Genomic DNA, 23,493 nt, shown 5'->3' with positions numbered 1-23,493 from the left:
GTGATTGGTAGACTGAGAGTGAGCAAGAAGGCGCCAGCGGGAGCTGGAAGCTAATGGTTCGCCCCTAATTTTTTTTTTTTTTTTTTTTTTTTTTTTTTTTTTTTTTACTATCGCGCGGGCGACTGGGGATGAGGCACTTCGCGCTAGCCTCTTCCAGGCCGGCGTTCAGTTTGTTGGGGCGCAGCGCGAAAAACAGCTAGCGAAAAATTAGGAGAGAAGCACGGTTAGAGAAAGCGAAAGAACGCCAGTGGGCAAACCAAGAGACCTCATTTTCTCTGGCAAACTTAACAAAAGGTCGTTCCGGTATACCAGGATCTGGCATATTCTGATTGGTCTATTTTGGCAGGTTTTGTCAACACTCGAACCTCTGCAATCCCGGTACGGCTGGCGCGGGTGAAGGGGATTTTCCCAGCTTGTGCGTTATCTCCTAGTCGGTAATGATACGAGGAGTGATCAGAGCTAGTGGGTATATAATTTTAGAGTACGGACGGCGGCCATAGGGGTGTTAGGATACCAAGTTCAATTTTGAGTCGGTATCTTGGTGTACATCTTGGAATGAAATGCTACATGAAAACATATTTCACTGCAAACTACTTACTGTTTACTGAACAACTTCGGATGAGCCATGAACATAAGGCCACGGCAGGAAAACACAACAGTTCTTTGACATGAATAACATTTTATCAAAGTAGAATGATCGGTTATGTAACAAGGCAGTATCATTTTATACAAACACAAGTTCGCGGTGCTTACTGTCCGTACTATGCAGCAAACAAGCATCTTACAAAACTACGTACAAAGAAAACAGTTAGATAAGATGTTTACAATTCTCTACTTTAAAACTGTCCGCGACAACTACTGACATACTTCGGTGTTCCAAGCTAGGAACTGTGGGAATTCAGGTAAATCTGACGTCTAATAGTTAAAGTACTAAAATGTTGGCTGCAATAATGTCTCTCTTGTGCTTTATATTCCTAGAATCAAAACAAAACAGAAAACAGCAATGAACATCGGATCAAGAAGGTCTATGCTTCCTTATTTGAAAGAGAATGAACGACTGACCAACTGATAGACTGAATGACTGACTGACTGACTGACTGACTGACTGACTAACTGATTGACTGACTAACTGACTGACTTTATTTAAGTGTCAAAGACTATTTAGCTATAAAAAATCTAAATGGGGACACTATTCACACATTAAATAAATCTTAGCAACATAAAATTAAAATCATTTACAATTTAATCCTTGGAGGCCTTGATAAATAAGTAAAGAAATAAATGCAGAGTTAATGAAAAAGAAGAAAACCCCATAAGCTTGCCCACAATCTTTCAGTTCAAAAGGGAGTCCTTGGTTAATCAAATAGGTCGGTCTGATTGCAAGTGTGTAAGTATTTCTCGCGAAGCTGAGTCAAAAAATACCAACTGGGATACGGATCTGTTGCTCCTCGATCGCGTTGTCCCAGAGGAATCAGCAGACTGTCAATTAATGATGCATATGAAAACTAACACGAAGCCCACATCACTACCGATCAGGGGATTTCCTTTTTTATTCAGCACGCATAATCTACCCAGTTCAAAATAACCTTCGTAGCCAGATCGCGTGATGAGTATAAATGATTAGAAGGATTAGAAAAGTCAGGTCCTCGAGAGGGCCTCGCGATAGGGAAAAGAAAACATAACGTACAAAGCTAGAATATTGATTTGTAATTTTTCACCAAAATAAGCCAAACGTAAAAATAAATATGAAACATGCAGGAATGAACGCTACAAAAAATTTTTACCATGGTTAAAAATCTTAGCATGGTAGTTTTTAGCAGCGCGCATTTTTCACTTCTCAGTATTGACACAAACCTGTCCTGACATATACGACGGCCTCAGTGAAATTAAAAGTTTTAAAAGTCTAAATCAGACCCTGCCACAATATGTTTGATATGTGAACCACCGCTCAAACAAAGAACAATTCGACCATTTTTTGGTCGTTGGCAGCTTGACTATGACCCCAAGTCTTTTCAAGTGCGAATGCTAAACCTTGCACAATCTTAAGTTTGCTCTCGATCAAAGGTGTCTGCCGCTTCCGAGGAGGTTCGACTGCATCAAATATACATCATAGTTCGTTTTCAAAATGAAAATGGCCTGGTCAGTACAACAATTTACGTCTTTAAGATATCGCTCTGGAATCAGGTCGACATTCTTGGACCTGGTGAAATAACATCTCGGTCATACTGAAAAGGGGAATCTCCTAATACGTGGCGTCGTCATGGAAACCATCAGTAAACGGTCTGCTCATTCCACATGCCCATATAGTGCAACAAGTGAGAAAGTCCATTTCGTGATCGAAAAGGTAAGCAGTTATTTTTGATTTTTATTTCAGTCTGGAACACATGATTCTCGAACTAAAAGCCTTGCTTGTCAATCGCTAATTTTGTGTCTGCATTAGGCGCAGGGAAGTTTATTTCATTGTTGTCACCAAATGGTAATAATTTTTCCGTAACTAGGGCTCTGATTTCTGCTCTCCTCGAATTCTTTAGACTTTTGGTAAGATCGCGGCGGATCAACTCCGGCGATATACAACCTGCTTAAAATTACTTATGCTCACTTACACGGATAATTTCTGTCTCTTTGTGGCAAAAAAATTAGCATATGAATGCCATTCACACTTCGAGAGCTGTTGCTAAGGAAACTTACATGCTCCGATGGACTCGATGTTTTTTAGATTACTGAACAAAATTCGTGATATCTATATATAGCTGTAACTTCTGCTCTCGATCTACGCGGTAAACGAGGAATAGACAGAGCTGATCATGCTGAGTATATAATTGTTTCTTGTCTGCGTAGTGCGGTCTCCAATGCTTAAGCGATATTTGCTGATTCTTAATTGTTTCCAGAACTCTGCACATTTTTCTTCTTGGCTTTCATACCGAGCAATATTTCTTTGTCTGATGGTCCATTAATACCAGGGATAACGAATTCCAGACTCGCACAGAGGCCGAGGTCATCACTATTAGAAAACCTGAGACAGAGACTAACCGATTTAATAATAATCCAAAATAGAAACACACACACACATACACATACGAGACTTCGCGACTTAAAACAAAGGATTCTAAATTATAATTTGAGATCGGATGAAAAAATTTCCTTGTCCCATGACAAGACGTTACAAAGTCCAACAAAATAGAGCACAGCCTACAAAACATGTACTGTTCAAATTCGTCGAGAAAATCAGATTTCGGTAAGCTCAGATTGGAATTTGAACTTGTTAATGTCTTTGATGTTCGGGGTCAACCCAAGTTTACTCAAGGGCAATGCCTCGCATATCCCAAAGTTTGCTCTCGATCAGACGTGGCCGACCGTTACTTGGAAGTTCCGACTTCACTCTGAACTCGTTTTCAAAATGATTGTAACAGAATTAAAGCACTTTACGCTTTTAGATATCACTCTAGAAACAGGTCATTCGCACATGGTGTAACTGAACGCGCCCACTTTATGTCTCACTGACTAAAGCATGTAAGGCATGGCTCGAACGGTAAAATGGTAGAAATAAGGAAAAAAAAATTATTGCAGTACATACCAAAAATCAGTGAATAGCCACCAAACCTGGTCCAAACAGACCTCTCAACCTCAAAACACCGAAAATCTGGAGACTGATGTAAAAAAAATCTGGAGATTTCAGGAAAAATTTGGCGATTGATCGACCGGCAGACAAAACCAAGTGAACACAGGTTCTAATTAAGACAAAGTGTTTGTGTAGACCTCTCAAGTCTCACAATTTTGTCGTGAGACTCACGGTTCTCAGTTCAATCTCACGGTCTCACGACGAGACAGACAAATCTCACCATAAATAGAGGCGCAAGATGAAAGAATATTTTTTTTTTGTATTTTTTTTTTCCATTTTTTTTTTCCATTTTTGGCTTGCTTAGGTGAGTTTCCTTGCGCCAATTCTGTACAAATCCATAGTTAAACCTGTTCAGTTCTTCATCCGTCTGTTCGCTGGAAACACAGTCCATGACCATACATAGAACACGTGTTCCAAATTAGGTCATAATTACCAGTCTCTCGCATTTTGAATGTTGTTGTTAAAAGGTCCATACATATTGAAGAGGTCATAGACAGGCCAACACAGACTCCCCTATATGGTTTTGCGGTAGCGGCGTGTAAACCTTTAAAGGTTTGCTCTGACGAGCATGTCTTTGAGCGATTTACCTTTTTTGTATGATATGATCGGAGGTGTTTTGTAAATTACTTTCAGCAGTGGCTGATTTTGGATGAGACTCCATTTTTGCACCAGCATTTGTTTTTAAGTTTTTTACCCCTGGATGGTATGTCGTCACAAAAGGCAAAATTTTGCCTTTAGTCTGTTTGGTTTGTTTTTTGAAAGCCGACTGCCGTTCGGCAAAGGAGACCTCTGACATCGTTCTTTCAATTAGGCTTTTTGGATAACCACGTGCTTCAAGTCGTGTTTTGAAGCAGTTACACATAGCTTCCAGGAAATTTTTTTCCGAGGAGTTTGTTCTGAGAAGTCTGATTGCTTCTCCTTTAATAAAGCCTCTCTTAACACCTGGTGGGTGGAAGGAATAGTATGTATATTGAAAGGTCTCGGTCGGCTTGTAGTGAGTTTTGACGTCGAGGATAGCATCATTTTGGAATCTTTCACCTTTGTACACTTCCGTGTCTAAGAATGTGATTTCTTTCTCCGAGATTTCAACTGTAAACTTTATAGTGGGATGGAATGTGTTAGCTTGTTCTATGAATAGACCAATGTCTTGTTTACTGGCATCCTATAGAGAGAAAACGTCGTCTATGTAACTTTTCCACTGATACTCCCGGTTTGATTCTGCTTTGATTAAGCTTTGTTGTCATTGTTTCGATTTCTGCTATGAAGAGATTGGCGAAAGCATCCGCCATTTTCGTTGCCACGGCCGTTCCGTGACTGACTTGGAGATAGTTTTCTCCGTTGAACTGGAACAAATTTTCTTTTAGTACGAGGCTGAGTATTTGTTTCAGGTAGTTGGACGGAATGGGAGGGCTGTTATTGTGGTATTTTTCGTATGCTTGGCATACTATTGTGATACCCTCATCTTGTGGAACGTTTGTATACGAGCTTGTTACATCCATTGATACTAAAATAGTATTCTGTGACACTTGAGTTTTCTTTATAAAGTTGATGAAATCAGTCGTATCTTAAAGATACGTTTTTGAGCAATAGGCTGTAATAAATGGTCCACAAAGGATGATATTCTGTCAGTCGGTCTTTCGCAGCCCGATATAACAGGTCTGCCGATTGGCAAAGGCTTGTGGATTTTCGTCAAAGTGTGGAAAATCGGTATCCTCGGCCGGTTAGGAGTTTGTGAAAGCCACTTTTTTGTGATGTCGTCTATATGTTTCCCAACGTGTAGTTTAGCAATAAGTTCATTGACCTTTCGTAATGTTTCAGTGACCATGGGGTTTTCAAGAGGTCGGTAGTGGTCTCTGTTGTCGAGCTGAACCTGGGCCTCTTGAATTTTGTCCCGCTTGTTGAGAATCACTGTTGTGCTACCTTTATCAGCACGTTTAAGGTTAATGGCAGTATTCTTTTGCAGTTATTTGACCGCTTTGTGTTCGTTGTGTGACAAGTTGTGTTTTGGCTTTGCTATTTCTATTGGAGCAATGCTTAATTTGACATTTTCCAAGTAGCTTTCAAGGGCAGTAGAAGGTTGTACTTGTGGTATCCAGTTTGATCTGACATAGAAAGGATGTGGCTCCTTGTCATTCCCGTGGAATATATATTATAAGCAGGCAAAAAACACTTTCTCTTAATTAGAACCTGTGTTTACTTGGTTTTGTCTGCCGGTCGATCAATCTCCAGAGTTTTACTGAAATCTCCAGATTTTTTTACATCAGTCTCCAGATTTTCAGTGTTTTGAAGTTGAGAGGTCTGCTGCCTGAATTTTCAAGACTTTGTGTTGTGAGTATCTTAAATGATAAGTCAGCCTCGGCGAAGAGTTAAGAGCCACGAAGCTATATTTCCCCTTCTAATAAAGCGTGCTTGACAGTCAAAAAGGTTTCCAGAATGCACTTAAGGTTATTCCCCTGAAATAAAACTGCCAATAGATTTTTGTTCAAACTTTGTCCACTGAATATTTATCGTATGAGAACTTAAATCATAAAATAAAAAAAGGGGGGGTGCCCATGCTCGTCAAGGAGCAGTGAGACAGTAAAAATGTCCCATTTTAGCATTATTTAATGCTTATTACAAGAACGCATTCCAAGTTATTGTAAACTCTTTGTGAGCCCAGACTCATGAAAACACGCCTCAAACTATAGTCAATACTTGTGTCGGACACAGATAAACTTTTTAAGTTTGATTTTGACAGACAGCTGAATCCTCGTTAAAATATTGGAACCAAATTGCTTGCCACGGCTATCAAACTGCAAAATAGAAAAGACTACAGTGCAGCTGCTATTTTCCTTATTTTTTCAATTTTCAACAATAGAATTCAGATCAGTCTTTTCTCACGCAAAGCTAATGATTAGTTGATTAAAATGACTGGAAAAAAAATTGGGGTGCCCGAGCTCGTTAGTGAGCTATAGCCATTTTTCAACTGACAGAACTCAATATCAAGGCAAATCCGCCATGTTTTCAACGTGCGCGTGCACGAGCGGGCGCGAATGACGCCATAAACTATGCGCAGTAAGGATGCGCAATGCAAATGTGAGGAATCACCTTAACATTCGCCTTTATCGCACAGCAGCCATCTTGGATTGACGTCATGTACTTTTGACACCAATGCGAGGCCACGCGTGTAAAGTCAACTTCCGGCGATCGAGGAGACAAGGCGATCATCTGCAATCATGCCCAACGGAGATCATTGTTGCGTCCCGCAATGTAAAAATAATCGCGCTAAAAATATTCCAAATCATACCTTTCACCAATTTCCCAGTGATGAAGCCATTTGAAAGCAGTGCGTTGTCAAAATACGGCGAGACGTGGGCAAAAGTGTCCAGGTAAGTTGGTTAGGTTATCGATGTCATTGTCGCGCACATGTATTTACATTAATTATTATGATCTGGTCCATCTACAGATAACAAACAGCACACGAGTATGTTCTGTACACTTTAAGGAAGCGGATTTTCAGACAACTTTAACAGGGAAGCGTGTTCTGGAGAAGCATGCAGTTCCGAGCATTTTTTGCTGGTCAAGATCACCCAGGAAAAGAAAATCTCAGACAAAGCGAGAACCACCGCGTGCACGAGTCCGATTGTTTGATGTAAGCGTGCCATCGTCCCCTGTCACTGTGACAGGTAAATATTGTTGTCGGTATCTCTTTAAACATTCCTTGGTTAAAATCGTAAAATAATCAGAAGTATTTTTATGTTTTTCATTTTAATCCATAGCATCAACTTTCGGCCAAGCTTCTGGTGAGGAAAGTTCTATGGAGGTCCAACCGGAACTGTCATCCTCTCCTGTTGTTGTAGACTTCCCCGAGCCAATATACACTGTCACTGTCACAGGTAAATATTGTTGTCGGTATGTCCACCAGATTGCAGTACCAAAACTCTGAAGAAATCAAGGTACTCGCTGACTCAGCCATAATGTTTCAACACGCGTGGCCTCGCTTTCATGCGAAAAATGGTGACGTTGCATCCAACATGGCGGACTGTGATTAAGGCGAATACTCTGAGCGGATTTCGGGTGAAATTTAACACCTCGCGCATGCCAATATCGGCAGATTTTGGCGGAATTTTCAAAATGACGGATAGAGTTTGCTGTGGGTTTGCAAGAGTCTTCCTTTGGGAGATGAAAGCAATTGCTTTGAATTACATGTGGTTCTGATGAGTCAAAGGCTCAGTTTGACAAACGTGTACTCGAAGAAAGATTTTTAACCTATACATCGAACAGGACTAGAAACCATTCGGTTAATGGACAAAGGTAAACAAACGTGTTTACTGCTCGAAAGATAAATGTACATTTCTATAATAAGAATATTTTAAAATCACATTCACGGTTGCATTCTTAAGAAGTTACAAAATCATTGACGAAAAAACATCCCCTGCCACTGGAGGAAACCAAGTGAAAAGCAAGCTTATCTTGCACAGTTCTCCTCTGCTAAATGGACGAAGACAACTGAACTTCGAAAGAATCTTCACAGCCTTCAAAAGTGCAAGTGCTGCACGAGTTTTCACGCTTCTATTAGTGAAACATTTCCTGAAATTAAACAAAACCGCCATAAGTATAAGGGCCCTTCGACTGACTTGAAAAACACATCAGCAGCTCATATTCCTAAAAAGTCTCAACCAACTAAAGGAGAACTTAAAGCTATTGGAGAGATGATCGTCTGTACCTATGACAAAACGTGCAAGGAAAACCGCCCTTGGCAAGCTTTTCAGTGAAGTGCTACTTGTTGCCCCACAATTAAACCTTCAAGAAAAGCCAAGTGCTTGTGAAAGGAAAAAAAAAACAGCGGTTAAAAACCCAGCGGCAATTCAAAGCCTCTGTTGAAGATATGTGGAATATCAGACTGATGTAGATCCACATCTTGCTTAAAGAACATCTTAGGCAGCAAGAGCAAAGCAACGAGTCCATCAATCATTTGAAACCTTACAAGAAGCAAATTTACGACTAGAAAAAACCCCACCTGGCATGAAAGAGCGCTCTCACATCTCTAGCTAAAGAAGTTACTGGAGATACAGAGCAGTTGTTGAAAGATGTGGCAAAGTGGCCTCATGAACCTGTGAGCTGGTCTGCAAAAGCAAAAGGATACAACATTAGGGGAAAGACTAATGAAACCACACCACTTAATGGAGCGCAAATATTGAAGAAATTTCTTAAGTCACAAGGTGTGGATATAAGTCCATTCGAAAAACTCAGTGAAGGTAAAGACAAACCAGACAAACTAACAGTTTAGTAAAACTACCCCCCTCCTTCCAAATTACAAGGCATTTAATTTGTAGGCAACTAAAGTTATAATCAAAAAGATCTATTCATCAAAGGACGATCATGCCTGACCAAATGAACCAATAAAAGTAAAGCTAATTTTACCTTGTAGGCCATATTTCTGAGCAATTAAACAATCGATGATCTTGATCCTTTCGATGGGTTAAATTTTTCATCATGAGTAATTACCTTCAATTGAAATTTTCAGGAAAATGTCAGGTGAGAAAGGCTCTCAAAAAAACAAATAGTTGGAATGGTGTCTGTTCCTGCCCCTCAGAACCAATCAACAAATTAGGGCAGATATCAAACAAAGGATATCTACAGGGAAATTCAATCTTGGCACTCCAGACAATGAATACACAAAAATTGTTCTCACTTTGGAGGGAAATATTGAAAAGAAAGTATGCAGAGTTTCAGCAAGGAAGTACCCACTCAAAGAAGTGTGTGCTCAAAGTGCCAAAAGCCATAATGATCCGTTTGAGACTACAAAGTGATGAGGAATATGACAAGATGACACCTGACCAGCTAAAGGGAAGATTTCAAATCATTCAAGAGGACAACAGTGCCATGACAGAAGAGCAACTCCGCCACCACCTAAAGAAGTGTGAAAGAACCCATGGCATGACTATGGTATGCATGATCATTCAAGCATAGTGAGCTCAGGATTTATGCTGTTCCTGGTGAGAAAAGTGTATGATCCTGCTGTATATCTTACCAGTAAAGATTACAGGGAGAGGCAGGGTGGAAAAGGGGTGGATGTTCAGTCAACAATAGAAGCTCCCCACCTATACAAGTTAGGAGCCTCAGGTGCAAAGGATTCTGACTGCAGCTAGCTTTTTTACCAACATGAAGGGAATGCCTAAAGGAGCTACTGGTTACAGAAGTTCTTGGACCAGACGAAACTGTATCTTCTGTGATTGTGACAGAAAAAATGAGATTTATGAATGGAGACAATCCATCTGTTGAGTTTGAAGGTGACACACAGAAGAGTGGCCAGTTTGGCTGTTCTGGAGGTGGTGGAGACATGAGATGGGCATATAAATATGATTACACATGGCTTACCAGAAGTACCGAAACCTTGAAGAGAAACAAAACCTGGTACTAAAGGGAAAGTTTGGAAAGTCTGATGCTACAGGTCCCTTTAAATCACTGAAAGTTGAACAGATCCGACAGGAATTAAAATCAAGAGGAGTTGATTCTATAGGCAATAAAAAGGAAGTCCAAGAAAGATTAATAGATTTGCTGAGAGGGGAAAGCCGAGTCCCTGCTTTGCTATTTGGGCCAGAGTAGTATTCACTTGCTGAACTTAATCTACAAGAATATGAAGTCCTATTCTTCGAACCTCTCCTCGTTTGCTTCAATCACATAGCTAACATCCTCACAGAATTGCCTCTACACATGACTGATGTTGATGCACTGCGATACTTTTCAAGGAAATCACCATGTTAGCTTTAAAGAAAGAGAAACTTTGTGCAACAGACTATTGTCAAGCCATGTTGAAGGTAACAAGAATCTCCTACAACATAATGAAAGAGAAATCCTCCTTCTCTTTTGTGAAATGATGGGTATGTACTGTGAAAATGATGAAAGAAGAAGCCCATTTAGGTCAGTGCTGCAGTAGCACAATATCTGATTTAGACATGCCCAAGTAATCCAAAGGCAACTGATCCCTACAAAGGAGCTAACTCTGTGAAAAATGTGTGGCATTTACTACCATGGTGCAGTAGATCATGCCCCACTGTTGTACAGGCTAGTCTGCCTCCGATTCAGTTGTGCTGAACTGTTTGAAAATTATTTTGACAGGATTGAAGACATCAAAAGAAAAACCTGAAACAAGCACATAGAAGACCTTAAGTGCCAAATGTCTTCCTGCATATCCAAGCAGTCAAGATTCAATGGCAGCAGAGACAAACAGCCAGGTAGCCCTTGCAAACCAAGAGAAAGAGATCTCCCAGCTTGCCAAAGGACTGCCCAAGCCATCCAACACTGTTATATTCCCAAGGATGTGATGACAGAGAGACCTAGATTGTGGCAGGCACATCTCTCCAAGATCTCCAACTTTCTAAAACCTGGACCTGTGTGGTGGAAATGGAGAGAAGATGGTTCAGTGGAATTTTTCGATGCTCCTGGTGAACCAAACAGCAGAGAACAATGGCCTCAACTTTACCACTTCAGATCAAGCAATATCAATAGAATCTGCCAGAATCTGGAGGAGACCTGTGAGCAATGTACTTTTGATCCTGATCAGCTTCCTCTCTACAAAATAATAAATAATAAATAATAATATTTAATATTTCTAAGGCGCAAATTAACATGTGAATATGATCAAATGCGATATGCTATGAATAGTGTGATCAATTTAAAACTAATTATTTACAATAATTATGTACATTAGGCTAAGGTAACGAGCTAAAAATTAAGTTATTAAAAACAAGGGATCTAGTAAAAATGTATATAAAACATCAAGAGCTATTCAAATGCTTTTCTAAATAAAAATGTCTTCAGTTTGGACTTAAATTATGGTTAAGATTGTCCTCATCTGTTATTGCACACGGCAATTTGTTCCAAAGTGATGGTGCAGCAGCAGTAAATGCCCTGTCACCAAGTGTTTTCTTTGTTTTCGTGGATGGTGGTACTAATAAAACTTGAGAATTAGAGCATAGACCATACCGGGAGGGATTTTTAACACGAATAAGATTACAAATATAGTCTGGTGCCTGGCCATGTATGGCCTTAAAAGTAATTATTAAAATCTTATAAACAATTCTGAATCTGACAGGTAACCAATGTAAAGAATATAATACAGGAGTAATGCGACTAAAACGTGGAGTCGAGCAAATTAGCCTAGCAGCTGCGTTTTGCACACATTGTAGCTTATTAATATGAGGGATAAAGATGGCAAACTCACTTACCTGAGAGAGTCAGCTTGTCAAAAGACAAATTACAGGAACCACTTGAACTAGAAGATGATGACTTCCCAGCCATCCCATCATGTACAGGTATCCTACCCTGAATGTGATGAAAACATACACTGTGTAGACCAAGAAAATACTGACAAATCTACTCCAATGGTGCCTGAAGATCGAGAAGAAGACTCTACTCAAGATGTTGATAAAGATCAACCCTGGGAAACTACACTTGAAGTAATTCTTGAAGATCAGCAACAAGATTTTGAAATAGCTGAAAGCATCAACAGTGTAGACTGTGAGGATCAATGTAGATCAAGGGCTAGATGTCTCACACGACAATGGATTGCCTAACAAAATCACCATTGACAACCCCAGACATTATAACATGTACAGGAGACTGTTGTTTCTGAAAATGAATACTTTGTTGAGCCACCAGAGAAAAAAAAAAGAAAAGTCTAGTTGCATAGCACAGGTAGGGTAAGTCAGTCAAAGACAGCAAAGGTCCTGGAATTAGTACTAAGGGAAAACATCAGAGGTCTCTGAGATTGACTGCCTAAAACAAACAGTTTCAAAAAGCCCTAAAGCACACTTCTACAGCAAGAAGTATGACTCAGTTCTAAGCAAAGTGCAAACACAAGTTTTGAGAGAACCAAGACTTGTAAAAGAGGAGCTGAGAAAATGGGATGAACATTTTTTCACAAAACATGGCAGATTGGCAAATAACAATGATAATGATGACTTCAAACAATTAAGTCATGGAACATCACAATTGTTCATGTTTCCTATAAAGGCATGTGAGACAGGTCTACACAGTAACCAAAGTGCCAAAAGAAACAGTTTAGGTCAATTATGTGTAAGCTAGGTGTAATAAACATAGTACCTTAAGAACAAAATATCCTTTTGTTATTATCGTTTGTATCACCAATCCAGATTCCTTGTTTTTGGATCAGTTTTAATTACCATGACAAAGTCACAGATTGTGGATGTAATGAACCATCCTTATGCTGTCAACACAATTAATGGTAAATGCAGCAAAATTACATTCTGCACAGTACATCCTTTCAGTCAATAATTATTAAGTCAAAGGAATATGAAAAATTATTTTATTAAGTCCTAAACATATAAAATTATCCTTTAATTTGAAACAACTGAAGGTTTCCAATTAGTAAAAGGTCAGTTAGACAAGGGCAAACTACGAAAAAATTGGTATGGTCAGAAAACTCCATGTACATGCATTATTTGCTTTTGCAAAGAACTCTGAACATTTATCCTTAACCAAAATATGTAAAAAGTGTAAATGTAAATGATGTAAATGCATCACTTTAAAATGCAGACTTGACTTGAAAGTGCTTTGATTACTGTGCTAAGATCTCAGTTTGGATCGTCAACAACTACATGTTGGAAGTAAATGTTTCGCTGCGTTATTGTACATGTACGAAGTACTCAGTGATCGAGTAGTAAATTCTCATTTCGATTCTTTGAGAGTTTCAGAGAATTCGTTCTCATGACTAAGAAGAGAATATATATCTCAAAGTTCACTGCATCAGAAAAGACCAGACAGCGGCATTTCTTATAATTTTTGTCTAGGAAAATCAGTTTGTTGCCCAACAAATGTTTTATTACATGCATGAAAACAAGTCTGTTTCTCTAAATTAAAATTGGAATGTTTTTACAACCAATATTGCGGTAGTTTCAGTAGTTTAGACGTGAAAACATAACATCTCTTCACATACCTCGCATAAGAAGTTTTGTCCTTTTCTCATATCCCCTAGTCCTCACAGGCATCCAGGGTTAACGTACGCTTAAACTGATCGCATCGAAATCTTGCCAAAGCAGTTAGAAACCGGACCATCGACAGAAGAAAGCGAAACCACGTTGCGGCCGATGAACGACAAACTGGTAGTTTACGGAACTTCGACAAAATCATGTAAAAACAGGGCACTACTTTTGGTTTTAGGAAATCTTTCCCAGAGAATTTGAAGTTCTGCTTGATACCTACAAAAGAAACCTTACCGAACACCACGACTGCATGTTATTGTACGTAAACTTTCAGACATGGATCCGCCATGTTTGTTTTTCATTAAATCCCGCTGTCCGGGTTGGACAACGGGTCAACCCGCGAGGTGCGCTGCGGTAACACGACGACAAAAGGTGAATCCCCTGAGTCTTTACTAACCAATCGTAAACGCCTTGTTGATGTTTTTCTAGCACGACGCGATGGGAAAAGAATTTCCTTTGTCAGTTCAGTCTGAATCACAGAATCCTTAAACTAAAAGAAAACACAACGAAGCTAGAATATCGATTTGCAATTTTTCACCAAAATGAGCCGAACGTAAAAATAAATATGTGAACAACCACACTCACCTTCTCAGCACAACCTCTCGTCATGTTCTTGTGGCTGCTTCCCAGCTTCGTCCGACTCATCTTCTCTGATCTCTCTCATGTCTCTCTGCGCTGCTGCTCCTTCGTCACCCTCTAACAATTTTGAAACCAACAATGCAACCATCCCTCCGATTGCGACAAGCACAGCACTCCACATAAATTCTTTACCAGAAAACATCTCCGCTCAGGTTTGTTTAGCACGCCACGAATTGTCCTAATAGTGTGGAGATGAATGGACTGAATTAAAAACCAGCGAATGATAAACAGGGGGTGAGCATTAATTAATTCATGTTCATCGGAACATAGCGCGTTCTGATTGGCTAATCCATGTAAAGAGGGCCTGCCTGTAAAAATCAGACAAATTCTTAATTTCGCGGCAAGGGTCGAAAATTCGATTTCGCTAATATTCCTATGGTAGACAGGCTAGGGTATGACAAAAGCTACTGGATAGTTTTTTTGGCAAAATATCCTCTTATTTCAAAGAAATATGCAAATTACCAAATTCCGTTAAAATCGTCATTTGACGCACCAGTCTATTAAACAAGTTTGAGAGCCTCGCATGCAAAACCACATCATTCTTCTGTCTTTAAAACACTCAAATATTTTTGTGCAATGTTAATTGTGTACTGAGCTGATTTTCGGGAATGTTGCGGTCTTTGTTGGGTGCAAAATAATTAAATTTCGAAGACATGTATTTCATTCACTTAAAAGTACCTCGTAAAAATAATTGATTTTCACCATGTGCGAAACCTTCAAATGGATTAAGCTTCTGGTGGTTGAATCGCAGAAGGATGGTCTACAGATTCCTGTAAAAATTTCTTTGGGCAAATGATTGTGAGCGACGCGAGATCGAGCTTTTCAAAGTACGTTAAAAATGCAGATATTTGACCATTCGTCGTCAAATTTCAATTTACGGGTTAGACATATATTTTAGCACGCGCCACATGTCTTGAGCTATATTAAGTTGAAATAGACACAGAGCTGATAATTTCGAAATGTTCTAACCTTATTTGCTGTAAAAGGCAGGTCCAAATGCCCATTTGACGTGTTTCCGTCACCATTCGTCGCACATAAAGCAGAAGTTTGCTTTTGTTTACACAACGTGCGATGTACATCGCCAACTGTCAACTTATTTAATGGTCGGATACCATGAATCTATGACCCTCTTTCGACACATATGATCACCACTGCATCTAGGTCAAAAACGGCTAAGTGATTTGTAGATAGTTGCTTGCTTCGCACTACACCAAAATGTTACCTTTGATCATCGTTTGATCATTGCTTCTTGAATCCTTACTATTAAACATTGCACAAAAATATTTGAGTGTTTTAAAGACGGTAGAATGATGTGGTTTTGCATGCGAGGCTCTCAAACTTGTTTAATAGACTGGTGCGTCAAATGACGATTTTAACGAAATTAGGTAATTTGTATATTTCTTTCAAATAAAAGGATATTTTGCCAAAAAAACTATCCAGTAGTTTTTGTCATACCCTAGCCTGTCTACCATAGGAATATGAGCGAAATCGAATTTTCGACCCTTGCTGAGTTATTTTCCATATTTATGGACAGGGACTCTTAATTTCTTTCTCATCTTGTTAATGATATTCAAGGCCGTGACCCCAAGTTTTCTTCAGTGCAAATGCTCAACCTTCCACAATCTCAAGTTTGCTCTCGGTGCGGATTACTAAACAAAATTCGTGATATCTATATATAGCTGTAACTTCTGCTCTCGATCTACGCGGTAAACGAGGAATAGACAGAACTGAGCATGCTGAGTATAACTGTATAATTGCTGAGCATCATTAAACTAAAAGCTTCCCATCTCAATCACTAATTCTGTCTCTGCACTAGGCGCGTACTGGGCGACAGGGTAGTTTAAATCATCGCTGTCGCCCGGCGAATGATAACAGTTTTTTTTTTTCCCCGCAACCAGGGTCTTGCATGATTTCCGCTTTCCTCTTATTATGTAGACTATCCGGTAAGATCGCGGCGATCAACCCCGGCAATGTACAGTCTGATTAAAACAATTTATAATTACGCTTACAATGATAATTTCTGATTATTTGGAACAAAACAGAAGCATTAGATTTGCACTCATGTTTGGATCGAAGAGTGGTTGCTAAGGACACTTTGACCTTAACTTCTCGTTTCTTCCCTAACCGCACATAGACGTAACATCGTATTTGCTTCATGGTCATTTACGAAAGTTACTACAACAATTTGTCCCCTTTGGATTATTGATAAACAATTCGTGATATTTGTTCCACTGCTGCATCTCGAGTTCCTGCGTGGAGTGAACGGAGCTGAGCATTTTACTTCGCTACAATCAGTTCTCTATTAAAGAGGCGGTATTTGTATATTCTTAATTGTTTCCAGGGTCTTAACACCACTTGAACTGAAGCATTTTCTTCTTTGTTTTCATACCGAGCCGATCTTTCTTTGTCCGATACTCCATTAATTCTAGTTGTTCAAAATGCTGAAAGGTTTTCTTGACCCAAGACGTTTCTACAGGTACTTTTCGCCGCCCCAATGCAGTCACTACTGCGGCCACTGAGAGCGTCTGCGTGGGAAGTGATGAATTCTGTGTTGGCGTTATCAATTCCCATATTTTTATCCATAGAAAACGTTTAGTTTTGGCTTTTAATTTTTCCCGCCTTGTTTTAATTTGGCCGAGATAGACGATCTCAAAGGGAATCAGAAATAACGAAAAAAAATTAACATATTTCGTCAAACTTGGTTAACTAAACTATACTTCATTACTGTAGCATATGGTTTGAGGTTTATATCCGCAGGTGTAATTGATGATTACAGTCTTCGCTCTAGACTTTCTATATGACTGATGAGGCCGAAGGCCTATTTAACTATTAACTCATACACTGTAGAAATTTTTAAATAGAATTCTGAATAATTTCTTTCTATTAATTAATGATTTCATGGAAGAGCTATATCTCTAAATAGTTTTCAATAATTGACTATTAACTCATGCACTGTAAAAATCGACTACTCCAATCCATAAACCTCAAACCACAGTAGGGTATGGTCTATTCGGTAACAGTAAATCAATAACGATTCAAGCACATCAGATTCTCAAAACTTAACAGCTACCTTCCAGACGTACCCTGAGTTGCAGTGCACCTGTGTATCCCGTTTGGGCTAGCTACTAACTCGGTAAATTCTTTACCTAGGAGACACTAAATTCAGCCGAAAACTTCAAACACTTCAGCGATCTTTGATCATTGATAGCACGTGCTCGCTATAAAAAGGTGAAGTCGTCATGTGAGGGTATTCACCCTTATATTAATAACCTCGATTTCAAGTTTGGCTCCGGAAATGTTGAAAAGCTTGTGACCCTTTTGGCAACAGTAATATTGTTTCAGTCGGAATATTACGTTGCTTGATGGTTTGATATTATGTGCAATTGTGTGACTTATGCCAGTTTTCAAGTTGCATTGCCATTTGCCGCAATGGCTCTTGCGTATTTGGACAATGTATGCCAACGTGCTTTAAATCCCCATATTTTTGTCCGTAGGAAACGTTTACTTTTGGCTTGGCCTTGATAGACGATTTGAAAGAGAATCAGAAATGACAAAAAGTAGTATATTTCGTCAAAGTTAACTAAACAATTGGTCACTACTGTGGCATATGGTTTGAGGTTTATATCCGCTGGTGTAATTAATGATTACAGTCTTCGCTCTAGACTTTCTATATGACTGATGAGGCCGAAGGCCTGTTTAACTATTAACTTATACACTGTAGAAATGTTTTAGTAGAATTCGGAATAAATTTCCTTCTATCAATTAATGATTTCATACAAGAGCTATATCTCTAAATGTTTTTCAATAATTGACTATTTACTCATGTATTGTAGAAATCGACTACTCCAATCCATAAACCTCAAACCACAGTAGTGTATGGTCTATTCGATAACAGTAAATCAATAACGATTCAAGCACATGTCAAAGATTATTTTTGGCCATCTAGTTCTATTTGAACTTTCAAAAATTCAGTTGCTTTAGGAGTTTATACCACCCTTTGCGATGCTCTTCAATAGACCCCTGTGCCAGTGTTGCGTGTGGCCTTTGTTGATTGTGAGTTATAAATAGTTTATGGATTTCCTGATTACTTTCGAAAGTAATTCTATATTTCCTTAGTGTAGTACTTTGTTTTTCATAAACTCTAGATGTTTTGTTTAGATAACAAACTATGAGCCGATATCTGGTAATCAATGAGGTTCCAGTACGTGGTGTCTACCAAGGTATTTTCTGTGTACATATTGGCTTAGGGTCATTTACTGTGCGTATGTTTCTCTTTCAGTTTCAGGGAAGTAGAAGGGTTTTTAAATTACAAAAGGGTTCCATACACATCACTTAACTCCGATGCATTGATTTTCTAATTGACATCAGGGAAATTTACAGAGAATCGTTTTTCTGGGCTATTGGTGTAATGACGTTTTAAAATGCCCAACGCAATTTGATAGGCACGTGATGTTACTGAAACAGCAAACTGACGCATGATTGTTCACCGGGTTTAGGAAGGTATTTACAATTTTAGAAACAACAACGACTTTGTATACTGTATTAAGCAACAACCGAAGATACAACAATATTGTAAAAATGCAATATAAAAACGATTATTACAGCCAGTGTCTTCTCCTCGTATTTGGTCACACTCTCCTATCAGAGACACAAGTGTGTCCAAATACGCAAGAGCCATTGCGGCAAATAGCAGTGCAATTTGAAAACTGGCATAAATCACATAATTGCACATAATATCAAACTATCAAGCAACATAATATTCCGACTGAAACAGTATTACTGTTGCCAAAAGGGTCACAAGCTTTTCAACATTTCCGGAGTCAAACTTGAAATCGAGGTTATTAATACAAGGGGGAATACCCTCACATGACGTCTTCAGCTTTTTATAGCGAGCACGTGCTATCAATGATCGAAGATCGCTGAAGTGTTTGAAGTTTTCGGCTGAATTTAGTGTCTCCTAGGTAAAGAATTTACCCAGTTAGTAGCAAGCCCAAACAGGACACACAGGTGTACTGCAGCTCAGGGTAGGTCTGTAAGATAGCTGTTAAGTTTTGAGAATCTGATGTTAAGGATTTCGAGTAGGAGTTGAAGGTAATATTGATCGCTCCACAAAGAGTCAGCACTTTATAAAAACTTGTTGAGCTCAAAGTACAATGAACTGTCCGCGCAAAAGTTCGCAGAACAATTATTCGTTTATTAAATCTTTATGGCAGTTCTCAAATCTTTCATATAAGTATCAAATCCAAAAATAAGCAATCGCCGGCGGTTTAAACTCGTCACCGGAACATAACTCAGTTATTCCGGCTGTGAAGCCAAATATATCTTACGTTCATGCTTGCAAAGGGAAACAATAACCTTGTATTAAAATTATCGCATGGTCTTTCTATCGATCGATAGTTGGTTAGTTTTAATAAGACGTAATTCGGTGAAAGTGGCGTTTGCTGGCTATTGGGGATTTATTAGCAGTGTTACACATTACAGTCGCACTTCGCAACTCGACCTCGGAACTCTCGCACCCTCCCCTGTCCGAATTCAAGTCATTTTCCCTTGGATGTGCTTTTCAGTCGTTTAGTATCTGCTCATGATCTCGGAGCCTGCTGTAACTCAAACTAATTTTCTTATTTCTTGCGAGTTCAAGATGGCGACCCTTTAAATTTGGTAGAAGTGTTGCGTGACCTCTGTATATTACTCAAGTAACGCTCTCGCGATCCCTCGCGTTACCTTATCTCGATTTTTCTCGTTTCCTCTTTTTCTTACATTCTTTCAGTTTCACTTTGTTTCTACCTTCACGTGCTTTTATGATAGGGTAAGCTGGCGTGAAGTAACAGTTACGCGAAGCTGGCCTTGAGATCACGCTATTCATGCCAATAGTATTCGGGATTTGATCAAGTTCGAGCTGAGCTCACTACAATTGGTGACCTTTTTTATGCAATTCAGCAAACCGCATTCTTATACTAATATAACTTTCCGCCATTGTTCTGGTAACCGAATAATCATAATCAAGTTTTATGCCGACAGAAACCATTGTGCTCACGTGGGATGTTGCTGTTACGGTATAGTGCAGACACGACAAATTTACGACACTACCCTCGTGTTTTCGAAAACATATCGTCATTTTATGCACCCAGAAGAACCACAGAAATCTGCTGTTAAGCTCATTGTTTTGGTCCACAAAAAAATCGCTTTTTAAAATACTCTGCGTTTGTGCGGAGGATTGTGAATAGAAGGAGTCCTAGCACGTTCCTTCCGGGAGCGTGTGGGGCAGCAGTGTCGCTTTAATTTTTTTTTTATTATTATTATTTTTTTTTTTGCTATCGTGCGGGCGAGTGCATACAAGGCACTTCGCGGTTACTCGCGCGCTAGCCTCTTCCAGGCTGGCGTTCAGTTACTTGGGGCGCAGCGCGAAAAACGGTTAGCGAAAATCAGGAGAGAAGCACGGTTAGAGAAAGCGAAAGAACGCCTTTTGGGCAAACCAAGAGACCTCATTTTCTCTCAGGCAAACTTAACAAAAGGTCGTTCCGGTATATCAGGATCTGGCATATTCTGATTGGTCAGGAGCTCCTGGATTGGTCAATTTTGGCAGGTTTTGTCAGCATTCGAGCTTCTACAATCCCGGTACAGTCGGTAATGATACGAGTAGTGATCAGAGCTGGTCGGTATATAGTTTTAGTGTACGGACCGCGGCCATAGAGGAGTTAGCATACCAAGTTACTTGAATCGGTATCTTGGTGTACATCTTGGAATGAAATGCTACATGAAAACATATTTCACTGCAAACTACTTACTGTTTACTGAACAACTTCGGATGAACCATGAACATAAGGTCACGGCAGGAAAACACAACAGTTCTTTGACATGAATAACATTTCACCATCACAGTGATCGGTTATGTAACAAGGCAGTATCATTTTATACAAACACAAGTTCGCGGTGCTCACTGCTCGTACTATGCAGCAAACAAGCTTCTTACAAAACTACGTACAAAGAAAACAGTTAGATGAGATGTTTACAATTCTCTACTTTAAAACTGTCTGCGATAACTACTGACAAACTTCAGTATTCCAAGCTAGGAATTATGGTAATTCAGGTACATGTATAAATCTGACGTCTAATAGTTAAAGTTCTAAAATGTCGGTTGTAATAATGTCTCTCTTGTGCCGTATATTCCTAGAATCAAGACAAAAAAGCAACAATGAACATCAGATCAAGAAAGTTTCATGTTTCCTTGTTTTAAAGAGAATAAATGAATGGAAGACTTTATTTAACTGTCAAAGAGTATTTAGCTTTATAAAAACTAATTGGGGACACTATCCACACATTAAATATATCTTAGCGACATAAAATTAAATTATTTACAATTTAATTCGGGAAAACCTTAATAAATAAGTAAAGAAAGATATGCAGAGTTAACGAAAAGGAAGAAAACCCATGAGACTTGCCAACGATCTTTCAACTCGAAAGGGAGTCCGTGGTTAATCAAACAGGTCGGTCTGATTGCAAGTGTGTAAGTATTGCTCGCGAAGCTGAGTCAAAAGATACCACAGTGGGGGTATCGAATGGTCTTGGCGAGTATTTGTGAGCAGGCGAGCAGTGCGTTTATTTTTGCGAGCACGAGCAGTGATCAAATTCGTCTTGCGAGCAGCTAGCACTTTAGAAAATACATATGGCGAGCAGCGCGAACTATGTAAATTTCGCGTTAACCGAAATCTCTTATTTATTTTAAAAAAGGAAACGTTTTTTATGCCTGACTGACACCTCCAAAACAGGGCAATGGCCGCAAGCAGTATTGTAGACAAAACATGGAGATCTTATCGCAGTTCAACCAATCCCCGCAACTTAGAGCCAATTATGCCTTGTTTGACGTTGTTTGATGCCAAATTACGTCACGCAGCTTCGCGTGAGTCAGAGGGTGGACGTTCAAGGAGATCTAAAGTTTTGTAACCCAACAAGTAACCCAACGTTTTGAACACGCCACGAGAAGAAGCTAAAAGCTAGCAGACCTTGAAGCAGGATTCGAGCAATGGAGCAAATTTTAACGAGAATCCGAGCATGCGAGCAGTTGCAAAAATTTTGCTAGCACGAGCAAGTGAGCACTCATCTAATTTGTGCCAGCAATTCGAGCAAAGGCCAAATTTTACGAGCACTTTTAAATTGAATGGGGCCATTCGATACCCCTCACAGTGACAATAAGGGACGCGGATCTGTTGCCGCTTGCTTCGCAGCCAGATCGCGTAATGATCAGGATTATGAGTATAACTGAGAGAAGGATTAGAAAGGTCAGCGGCCTCGCGATGGAGAAAAGAATTCATAACGAAGCTAGAAAATTGATTTGCAATTTTACACCAAAATAAGCCGTACGTAAAAATAAATATGAAACATGTAGGAATGAACGCTAGAAATAAAACTAGAAATTTTTACCATGATAAAAAATCTTAGCATGGCAGTTTTTAGCAATGCGCATTTGCGCAATGCGCTTTTCAGTATTGACACAAAACTTTTCCGACATACATGACGCCTCTGAGAAATCATTATTTTTTTAAATACTATAAATCAGACCTTGGCTCAATATGTTTGATATGTGAACAACCACGCTCACCTTCTCAGCACAACCTCTCGTCATTTTCTTGTGGCTGCTTCTCAGTTTCGTTCAACTCATCTTCTCCTCTGATCTGTCTCATGTCTCGCTGAGCTGCTTCTTCTTCGTCACCTTCTAACAATTTTGAAACCAACAATGCAACTATCCCGCCGATGGCGACAAGCACAGCACTCCGCAAAATTTCTTTGCCAGGAAACATCTCCGCTTTGTGTTGTTTAGCACGCCACGAAATGTTCTAAAAGTATGAAGCAACTACCACCCGTGCAAATTTTCAGTTAAACTGCATGAACCTAACCAGGCTAGAACCCAGTGCAAAATAAAAGGGAGGTGAGCATATAGTATATTATATAGCAACTGTAGTGTCGAAGAGCAAAAGTAAGCCACAAAAGGCAGCCACGATGGCGAAAGACAACAGTACACACAGTACAAGTTCCAACACTCCCTATTCCCGCGCTCTGGTTTACACTTTACAACCGCTGTCCTAATATACTGCAGCAACTTATGACACTACTGCCAATCAAAGCCACTTTCATTTCAACAGTCGCATATTGTGTTTCCGCGGATGGGTGTTTGAATTAATTAAAGCAAGAATTCGCTGTAGCATCCCGGGGGGGGGGGGGGGGGACTCCCATATGGAGTGGACGGGGATGCTC

At 39.5% G+C, this 23,493-nt stretch overlaps 1 protein-coding gene, 3 long non-coding RNA genes and 1 pseudogene across 4 annotated transcripts in view; 2 read left to right on the top strand and 3 right to left on the bottom strand.

Moving 5' to 3' along the window:
• LOC149105095 (uncharacterized) overlaps window positions 1-23,493 on the top strand; it is a 60,482-nt gene that overhangs the window by 8,060 nt on the left and 28,929 nt on the right. The gene's annotated exons all lie outside the window — the stretch shown is intronic.
• LOC110061925 (uncharacterized) lies at window positions 67-14,430 on the bottom strand. Its single transcript, XR_002298030.2, has 2 exons — window positions 14,191-14,430; window positions 67-974 (listed from the first exon to the last, which is right to left on the bottom strand). It is a non-coding gene; the product is annotated as an uncharacterized LOC110061925 (long non-coding RNA).
• LOC149105097 (uncharacterized) lies at window positions 660-5,813 on the bottom strand (annotated as a pseudogene).
• Window positions 7,008-9,021, top strand: LOC149105096 (uncharacterized). Its single transcript, XM_089271790.1, has 2 exons — window positions 7,008-7,284; window positions 7,378-9,021. Exons 1-2 carry the CDS (start codon window positions 7,008-7,010, stop codon window positions 7,542-7,544), a joined length of 444 nt encoding a protein of 147 aa, XP_089127916.1. The 3' UTR covers window positions 7,545-9,021.
• LOC110061924 (uncharacterized) overlaps window positions 21,010-23,493 on the bottom strand; it is a 6,584-nt gene continuing 4,100 nt past the window's right edge. The window contains exons 2-3 of the long non-coding RNA XR_002298028.2: window positions 22,841-23,139; window positions 21,010-21,411 (exon numbers count right to left, since the gene is read on the bottom strand). This is a non-coding gene — a long non-coding RNA (uncharacterized LOC110061924). The remainder of the gene's footprint in view (window positions 21,412-22,840; window positions 23,140-23,493) is intronic.

This window comes from Orbicella faveolata, unplaced genomic scaffold, assembly GCF_042242905.1.
Source record: "Orbicella faveolata isolate gen_17 unplaced genomic scaffold, um_ofav_v1 contig_34, whole genome shotgun sequence".
In the NCBI taxonomy this organism is placed as follows: Eukaryota; Metazoa; Cnidaria; class Anthozoa; order Scleractinia; family Merulinidae; genus Orbicella; species Orbicella faveolata.
Note: the sequence above shows the minus strand (reverse complement) of the source record. Positions and strands in the feature narration are given on the sequence as shown.